Source organism: Delphinapterus leucas, chromosome 8 (assembly GCF_059928025.1).
Source record: "Delphinapterus leucas isolate spDelLeu-1000000601 "Yukka" chromosome 8, BTC_Dleu_Yukka2, whole genome shotgun sequence".
Classification (NCBI taxonomy): Eukaryota; Metazoa; Chordata; class Mammalia; order Artiodactyla; family Monodontidae; genus Delphinapterus; species Delphinapterus leucas.
The window spans coordinates 18963636-18972597 of NC_143136.1; the positions used below are offsets into that span (position 1 = coordinate 18963636).

An 8962-nucleotide genomic window follows, 5' to 3' on the forward strand; every position below is an offset into this window, starting at 1 on the left:
GATAATGGCCCTAATCTCTATGGCCAGAAAAAGAGGAAAGGAGTTGAATTTGCATTTGAGACGAGGAAGAAAGAAAGATTGAATTTAAAGCAAAACTTCTCTAAAAAGTTATTATAGAACACCGGGATAGGTGACCATGGGAGCCTATGGGATTTTCTTTTTCGGACCTCTGAAAAACAGAGCCTTGTTTGTCTGGATTGGGAGAGGTACTGACCTGGCTGAGCAGTGTGCCCCAGAAATCTGAGCAGGAGAGAGGGAGGGGGTGGGGAATATTGCAGGGATAGTTCTTGAACCCCGAGAAACATACATTAAAGCACTTTGGAAGCTTTCAAGGAAAAGAAGCAATGTTACAGTAATCTGTGACTGGGAGACACAGAATCTGAATGCAAATGTAAGAACGGACATGCGGTGTGGGGAGGAAGTACAGGCAAAGAGAAGTAAAGGAAACGAGCCATTTTGTTTCCAAGTGACAGACATCCGTCCACCCTGGTGGAGCCGTCCTAAATTCCCTTCTGTGAGCCTCAGTTTCCTTTTCTGTAATATGAAGTGCTTGAATTAAGCACTCACTTTTGAGTCCCTTCCAATTCTGAATTTGTGTTCATAAAATCGATCCAGAGAAAATGTGAGTACATCTGTGAAAATCTACCAGTGTCCAAAACCCAGGCTGTACTGGATGGCTGAGTGCTGCCCAGTGAGGGCCCGGGCTCTGGGGTCAGTTGGTGTGGGGGATGGGGTGAATCCCTCAGCCAGGAGCAAGTTGCTTTTCTTCTCTGAACTGCACAATCTTCAAAATTTCAAAATGCGGGTGATAATAGCTCATTTGGAGTTGTAAGTTTAAATTAGATAATGCAAGTAGAATGCTTAGTATAGTAATATCTAATAGCTTCCATATATCAGGCACATAAGCAGTACCTATTGTATTAATATTCTTGCAATGAGAATTTTTAAACCGTTTTATTTCTCACCCTTTTATTTCTATCTCTATTGAATTTGTAGAAAATACTGCAAACACATTACATAATTTGTGATGGTGGTGTTTGTTTTTAACACACTTGTCTTTTCTTGTTTTAACAGAATGAATCCTAATTCATTCAGCTTTCCTGAATGTCATATTAACCCATGTTTACATCTCTGACTGCCACCACGCATTCTCTGCCCTTGTTCATTTGTGAAGTAGAACTAAGAGAGTTATTTAGCAGCTCCTGTGTCCTGCGGCTTTGAATCATTTTTTGCATTCTCAGCAAGCCCCGGCCCCTGCGATCTGTGCCTGCCCGTCTTCAACGTGGTCAGTCGGGGTTCTCCCGTATTCTGTTGATGTCACCATTTAGCCTCTCTTCTCTACACCTTGGCCTATTCCTTCGCAACTTCATCTTGCTCCTTTTAACAGTGTTTCCAATTCAACCCCCACCCCCGCCCCTTTACTCTTCATGAGGCTAAATGCCCCACTCCCAGCTTCAGACCGGACGGCCGTGGGATGTGCACCGGGTTGATACAGAATTTCAGCTCCAGCAAGCTGAGAGGGCGCGCCTCCTGGGCCAGGGTGGGGCACCAGGTTATGAGCGGCCTCCTGCCTTTTGGGTTTACTTCCCCGCAAAGGACACCGTAGGCGGCTATGCGGTCCGGCCACTGCCCCCCGCCCCTCGCGTCCGGCCGCGCCGTGGGTTGCGGTCTCTGTGGGGGTGGCAGCTCCTGGCGGGGCACCCCGGAGCCGCGGGGAGCCCAGAGGCGAGGCCAAGGCGGGGTGGGGCGCGTCCGGGCGGGGAGGGCAGACTCAGGCAGTGCAGGGGGCGCCAAGGGCAGCGGGCGGGCGGACGCGCGGCGGACGAGCGAGCGGGACGAGGGCTGGCTAGTGCCGCGGCCGCCCGCCCGAGGGGGAGGAGGCTGTGCTTCGCTTGCCGCAGGTTTGCTGTCGAGCGCACAGGAGGCAGGGACATGGGTAGGGTGCGGTCTGCGCGGGGCCCGAGCCCGGATCTCTTCCATTTCCCCTCTCACTCGGCCCCGGGCTGCGCCGCAGACGGCAGCAGCTCCCGCTCCGCCCCAGCCGCCTGACCGCCGGGCCGGGGTGCTAACCGCGGGGTCCGCCAGCCCGCCGTCCCGGACAGCCCAGCCCAGACCGGCGGCCCGCAGCCCCGCCGCCCGCCGCCCCCCGCCGTCGCCGCGTTGCCAAAACAAACGGGCCGGCCTATTTATTGGCGGCCGGCGAGCCGGGCAGCTCAGAGTCGAGGCGCCGAGGGGGACAGAGCGCCGCCACCAGCCAGGGCCCCGGGCCCCCGCCCTGCACCTGAGTCCCGCCGGCCCTGCGCCGCGCCGCGCAGCCCATGGCGCCCCCACCTGGAGCCCCCCGGAGCCACCCGGACGCCTGAGACCCCGCAGCGCTCCCGTCGACTCGCCCACCCATCAGCCCACCAGGCGTCCTCTCCCGCCGGTCTCCCGGGCTCCCCGGCCATGTCTCCCGCCCGGCTCCGGCCCCGACTGCGGTTCTGCCTGCTCCTGCTGCTGCTGCTGGTGCCGGCGGCGCGGGGCTGCGGGCCGGGCCGGGTGGTGGGCAGCCGCCGTCGGCCGCCGCGCAAGCTCGTGCCGCTCGCGTATAAGCAGTTCAGCCCCAACGTGCCCGAGAAGACCCTGGGCGCCAGCGGGCGTTACGAAGGCAAGATCGCGCGCAGCTCGGAGCGCTTCAAGGAGCTCACCCCCAACTACAATCCCGACATCATCTTCAAGGACGAGGAGAACACAGGCGCCGACCGCCTCATGACCCAGGTGAGCGCGAAACGCCCTCGCTGGGCGCCGCCGCCGAAGCACCGCCACCTGCCCGGCCCTACCCGCCCCCTGGCACCTTTCCTTGACTGGCTGGCACGCCCCCTGGCACCTGCCCTTCTCGCCGAGATGGGCCGGCCGGGGTCCCGGCGGAGTGTTAGCATTCCCCGAGCCCGCCGGAGGCTGTGAGAAGAGCTCCCCGCTGCCAAGAGCCACAGCCCAGCCGGTTGGCCGTGGCCCCTCTGCCCTGGAGTGCTGGCAGCTCAGGTCAGATGCGGCACCTGGAGGTACCTCTACCTGACTGCCTCCTGCGCCTCCGGGATGCACCAGTCCCTCCCGGCCCAATCTTCCGCACGGCTGCGCCCCTTTCATTTCGAGGCGATTTGGCACCCCTGAGGCGAAGAAGCTCCGGGCGCGGAGGGCCCCACTGGCCTTTCCTTCCCGTGCGCTCTCGGTTCTCAGCGCTGCCCCCTCCTGGAGCAGCGCCCCGGCGGGGTCTGGGTTTAAGGAACAGCGGGGAATATTAGAGCCAGGAGGTGGAGGTGGGGAAGGGAACTTGAAGGGCAAGCCCACGTGTCTGTCCCGAGAGCTGAGCGGCGCAGCTGCAGTTGAAGGGTGAGGTGCCAGGCCTCCGGGCTCTGAGACCTAACTTCGGGGGGGGGGAGCGGGGGGTCCCTGGATTTGGTGGCGGGGATGGATTGAAAGAGAGGGGCTGGGATGCCGGACAGCCCCACAGCAGGGCTAACTTTAGTCTCTGCGTGCTCGGAACAGGACCAGCACTCAACCCAAGCGCCTCGGGAAGGGGTGGGGGTGGGGGGGTGGAGAGCAAACTTTCTTCCCTGCTGCCGGGTTCGCAAGGGAAGACATCTCCGTCCCCTTCCTTAGTGGTCTCCCGGGGCTTCCACCGCAGGCAGGCGGCCTGCTTTCTAGGTGCTCTGGGAACGGCAGCTAGACCACGGCCCTCAGCATGCGCTCTGGCGCCGGGTCTGGCCGGCGGGTGTCGGGGCGAAGGTTGGCTGGTGGCCGGGCCGGGCCGGGCGCCGAGGAATGCAGATAAGGATCCGGGCCACGGGCTGGGCAATCATTGACAGCGCGTGCCCGGGCTCTGGACCCGAGGAGGGGAGGGGTGGTGGGGGATAGAGGGGCGGGGAGCAGGGGCCGCGGAGCGGACATAGGTGGGTGGCTAGAAGCCTGGCGGCAAGGAACACACGGAGCTCCCTCCCCGGGCAGTGAGCACCCCCAGCTAGATTGCATCCTGGGATGCATCCTGGGAGGACCGACAGGGCCTTGGGTTTTAGCCGCTGTTGGCTCCTGGGAGACCGAGTCCAAGGGTCTGTGGGGCCCGGGCTCTGAGGGGCGGGGGTAGTTCGAAACATGTGCTGCCTACACTTGGGAGCGCCTGGCACCTCAAAGTGAAGGACTGTGGAAAGGACCCTCTCCCCCAGGCCCCTCCCCCCAGTCAACTGCGGGGTCCCTTGGGCTCCAGGCACGAAGGGAGCCAGCACAGACGATGATCTCTGCGGTCCTTCCCCCAGGGCACAGCTCTACTCCCACTCCCTGGGAGGCGGAGCATGAAGCCGGCTCCCTGAGATCACACGCTCAGTTTCTCGGGTCCCTTCCCAGACAGGGGCGGCGCAGAGGTGCTGAGGGCTCTCCACTCAGGGAGAACGTTGCCTGGGTTTATCAACCCGGAGCGCACCCCTTGCAGCGGGAGACCATCCGCATGGTCCTCCATCTGGCCAGGCCAGGCGCTGGCCTTTACACCAGCTTCTGGTTCCCGGGCTGTCGCCTCCCCTGAGCGGGTGCGGGCCGGTTTTGGATCATGAGGGTCCCAGCAGGAATGCTCTGTGGCGCCGAGGGATCCAGGCAGGCTTGGGATTCCCCTCCAACCCACCCCCAGGCTGCTGAGGCGCTTCGCACCTGCCGCGCCTGCTGTGCCCTGGCCGCTTCGGGGACCTCAGCCCTGGGGCTACGGTGACACCTACTGGGCGCCTCGAGGCTTGCACGCCTAGCAGGCCGGCGGCCGGCAGTCAGCTCTGCTACCACCTTTATTCTCCAGGCAGCAGGCGGTCCCTGGCCCCCGGTCCCGCGGTGAGACCGAGGGACCCGGCGCTCAAAAGGTGGAGTCCTGTCTGTGGAGGGATCAGTAATCCCAGCAGGAGAGAGAGAGAGCTTAGAGAAAAGCCCCCAAGGGCGAGCGGATCGATGTGCCCTCCAGATTTGTGGCGCCGCCGCGCGGGCCAGGTCCCTGGGGCAGCTGATGCTAGAAGGGAAGGAGCACTTTAGGACTCTCTGTTCCTAGGAGAGAGGGATAGAGCACCCTCCCCGGTTTCCCGACTCCAGCGAGTGCAGTGGGAGAGTGAGGGACGAGGCTGCGCCGTAACCTGCCCGCGGGCCAGCTCCTCCCCCTAACTCGGCTTCCTTTCCTCTCGCAGCGCTGCAAGGACCGCCTGAACTCGCTGGCCATCTCGGTGATGAACCAGTGGCCCGGGGTGAAGCTGCGGGTGACCGAGGGCTGGGATGAAGATGGTCACCACTCGGAGGAGTCGCTGCATTATGAAGGCCGCGCGGTGGACATCACCACGTCGGACCGCGACCGCAATAAGTACGGACTGCTGGCGCGCTTGGCAGTGGAGGCCGGCTTCGACTGGGTGTATTACGAGTCCAAGGCGCACGTGCATTGCTCCGTCAAGTCCGGTGAGCCGCTGCCGGGGGGCTGGGCCCGGGGCCGGGGCCGCAGGGCGTGGACAGGCGGCGCTGGGCCCGCCGGGGCCAAGAAGGTGAAGAGACCCTCCCAGGGATGGAGGCGGGGACCCCGGGGAAGAGGACGTCCGCGGCGCTCCCCGCTGCTGCTCCTGACCACCTGCTCGACCCGTGCCTGATAGTGTCATGGCAGGAGCCTAGGGAGACAGGGCCCTGTCCCAGCGACGCTGGGTGCTGACTTGGCGGTCCACAGTCCAGAGCCTGCCGCAGGAGGTGCAAGACAGAGCAAGCTGGCCAGATGGAGGAAGCCAGGCTGACAGAGACGGCCTCCCCACCCAGTGTGGTGCAGAACGCTAGGGGGTGGGGTGGGACCAGGGGCCAGAGTGTGCCCAGACACCAGCGTGCCTGAGCGGGAGCCAGGAGCCCAGAGGTTCAGAACCCACGGCCCAGCTGCAGGTCAGGCCCTTTAAGGCACTGTGTACGCCCCTCTCAGGGGGCGCAGGCATCCCCAGCCTCTCCTCCAGGACCCTGAAGCTGGACATTTGGGGGCAAAGCCAGCCATGAGGGCAAGAATAAACAGAGTGGACTTAATAAAGTGGATTTTCCCAGATCGGCCGCCTTGTTGATCAGAATTGGCAGGCACTGGGGCCTCGTCCCCCCCCCTTCAAATCTTGTCAGCGTCCCTGTCACCTGCATTGAACCCAGTCATGGATGCCTCAAATGGTTCCTGTGTGACTGCCAGCGTGGTCCCCCCTCGCTGCAGGCTCAGCCCTCCGTGCCGGCCCCATGCAGCTGTCACACTCACAGACCTGGCACACTGAGACCAGGCAGGCTTTTACTATTCCTGATCCCACCTGGGCTCACAGCGGTGACCCCACCCTGACCTTTCCCCTCAGCACTTCCCTGCCAACTGTGTCTGCTTCAAGTCACATCAACCCTTCACCTGCTAACGTCGGCCAGGTGCCAGCTCCTAGGGTGGCCACTTGCCTTCGTAACTCCTAACCCCCAAACACTATTCTGCATCCCACCCACTGATGCCATGGTGTCCCGTCCCCGCACAAGGACCCAGCACATGAACCGAAGATGGTGATTTCACCCTTGCCACTGAGCCACACCCTAGCCTGGCCATTCACTCTGAGCTTCCCCAGGAGTCTGTATTCTCGCCACTGACTGGTCCTTCTCTCCCTTGGGGTATAGACTCCAAGGGCCGGTTCTGGCACAGAACTTGGGGTGTCAGTCTGAGAGGGCAATTTTGGGGAGCATCTGAGCAATGGGTGAGAAATAATGGAACATCCAGATGCCAGAGGTGCTAAGCAACTTGCCTTCTCGACGAAGCTGCAGCTCCTGGGTGTCAAGTCACAGCTGACCACTGCTTGGCTCAGCTGACCTCTGGCCTCTCTGACTACTTCACAGCCTTGTCAGGATTGGGAGCAGATGGGGGGGCTTCACATGGGCTTCAGGAGTGCCCTTTCCCTCACACCCACTGGGTCTTGAAGCCTCAGTGTGCTCCTCTCATTGGCAAAGCATTAGGCTGGGGAGGAGGGCAGGAGGTCACACTGTGGGCTGGGGTGGATTCAAAGCTGCATGGAAAGTGGGGGGCAGGGGACAGGATATGGCGATGGGGGGCAGCCTGGGAGCAAGAGGAACTCTGGCTGGACTGGGGAGGGATGCTGTGACCGGGAATCCAAGCTCCACAGCAGTAATGCCTTCATGTCCCTTCTTCCCACAGAGCACTCGGCCGCGGCCAAGACAGGCGGCTGCTTCCCTGCTGGAGCCCAGGTGCGCCTGGAGAGTGGGGCACGTGTGGCCTTGTCAGCCGTGAGGCCAGGAGACCGAGTGCTGGCCATGGGGGAGGATGGGAACCCCACCTTCAGCGACGTACTCATTTTCCTCGATCGCGAACCAGACAGGCTGAGGGCCTTCCAGGTCATCGAGACCCAGGACCCCCCGCGCCGACTGGCACTCACACCCGCCCACCTGCTCTTCACGGCCAACAATCACACAGAGCCGGCCACCCACTTCCGGGCCACGTTTGCCAGCCAAGTGCAGCCCGGCCAGTATGTGCTGGTGGCGGGGGTCCCAGGCCTGCAGCCTGCCCGAGTGGCAGCCGTCTCCACACATGTGGCCCTTGGGGCCTACGCCCCATTAACGAGGCATGGGACACTGGTGGTGGAGGACGTGGTGGCCTCTTGCTTCGCGGCCGTGGCTGACCACCAGCTGGCTCAGTTGGCCTTTTGGCCCCTGCGACTGTTTCACAGCTTGGCGTGGGGCAGCTGGACCCCAGGGGAGGGTGTGCACTGGTACCCCCAGCTGCTCTACCGCCTGGGACGTCTCTTGCTGGAAGAGGGCAACTTCCACTCACTGGGCATGGCTGGGGCAGGGAGCTGAAAGGATCCCTCTACTGCCCTCCCAGAACTGCCCAAATGGGTCCAAAGGCCTACCTGCCAGGAGGGCGCTGGCCCTGGAAGGGGCCTGAGCGGGGACACTGGTTTCTACCATCTCCTCCACCACAGGTGTACATCACTGAGACTTGGGCAATGCCAGCATCCTCCACCCCCATCCTGGTGTAGTGACAAAGCTGCAAGCTGAGCTGGCAGTGGGGGGTGGCCTCTCTTTCTATCCTAGAGACCAGTGGGTCCCAACCCAGCCAGCTCTCACTATGATTTTTCATACTTGCCTCCCGCAATGGGGAGGGCTCATTCCATCCATCTTAGGCCCCTCTTAAGTGGGCTTGCACCTCAGTTGATGCTGCTAGATTCCCTGGGAGCCAGCAGGGAGCCGGCTGGACTCAAGGCTGCCCAGAACTCAGAAGGCTGCAGGGTGGGGCAGCCAGCCTGGCCATCCTGAGGCATGACCTTCCTCTCTGGCCACGCTCCTCGGGACACATCCAGAGACTGTCGCTATCAGTGTACAGAGTTCCGTGTTCTGGCCAATGTGATCGTAGTGCCAGGACTGGGTGAGGGGCTGGATGTCCTTCCCATCCCTGCCCAGGCTCTGCATTCCCACTTCTGCTGAACCATGACCCCCCACCCCTCCTCCGGTCAGTCTCCCCCACCTTATTTATTGGCACCGAGGGGGAAGCCCATGGGAAAATTTTGGGGATGTTTTGGTCTTTTCTTCCTTTTGTAATAAAAATTATTTAAGTTGTTAGAGCCCTAGTGTCCAGGATGCCGAGTAGGGCCGATACACAGATAGCCCGGAGCCATGGGTGGGGCTGTCCAGGGCTGTGCTCACCTTCCTCCAAGGACAAAACCCCTAGAGCTCCCACCCCCTCTGTGGGCCCTTTCTCACCCAGTAGGTCTGCAAAGCCTCAGCAGAGAGCTGTGCTCTGTGCCAGGCAAGGCCTTTCCATGCTGACTCCAAAGTTTACCCTAAACAGTTAGACCAGAGAAAGAACTGATGTAACTAGTCCATGGTCATTTCCCTCATCTAGAACCATCTCCTTGTGCCTGATTTAAGGTGCTTTCCCTGCTTATTCTGGTCTTTCTCAGGGCCAGGGTTTCTG

General features: G+C 61.5%; 1 protein-coding gene across 1 annotated transcript; it reads left to right on the forward strand.

The window, feature by feature from the left end:
* Nucleotides 1–2077: 2077 nt before the first annotated feature.
* On the forward strand, nt 2078–8288 carry IHH (Indian hedgehog signaling molecule). The gene is made up of 3 exons (XM_022568313.3): nt 2078–2757; nt 5190–5451; nt 7187–8288. Exons 1-3 carry the CDS (start codon nt 2446–2448, stop codon nt 7843–7845), a joined length of 1233 nt encoding a protein of 410 aa, XP_022424021.1. The 5' UTR covers nt 2078–2445; the 3' UTR covers nt 7846–8288.
* The last annotated feature ends 674 nt before the right edge of the window (nt 8289–8962 follow it).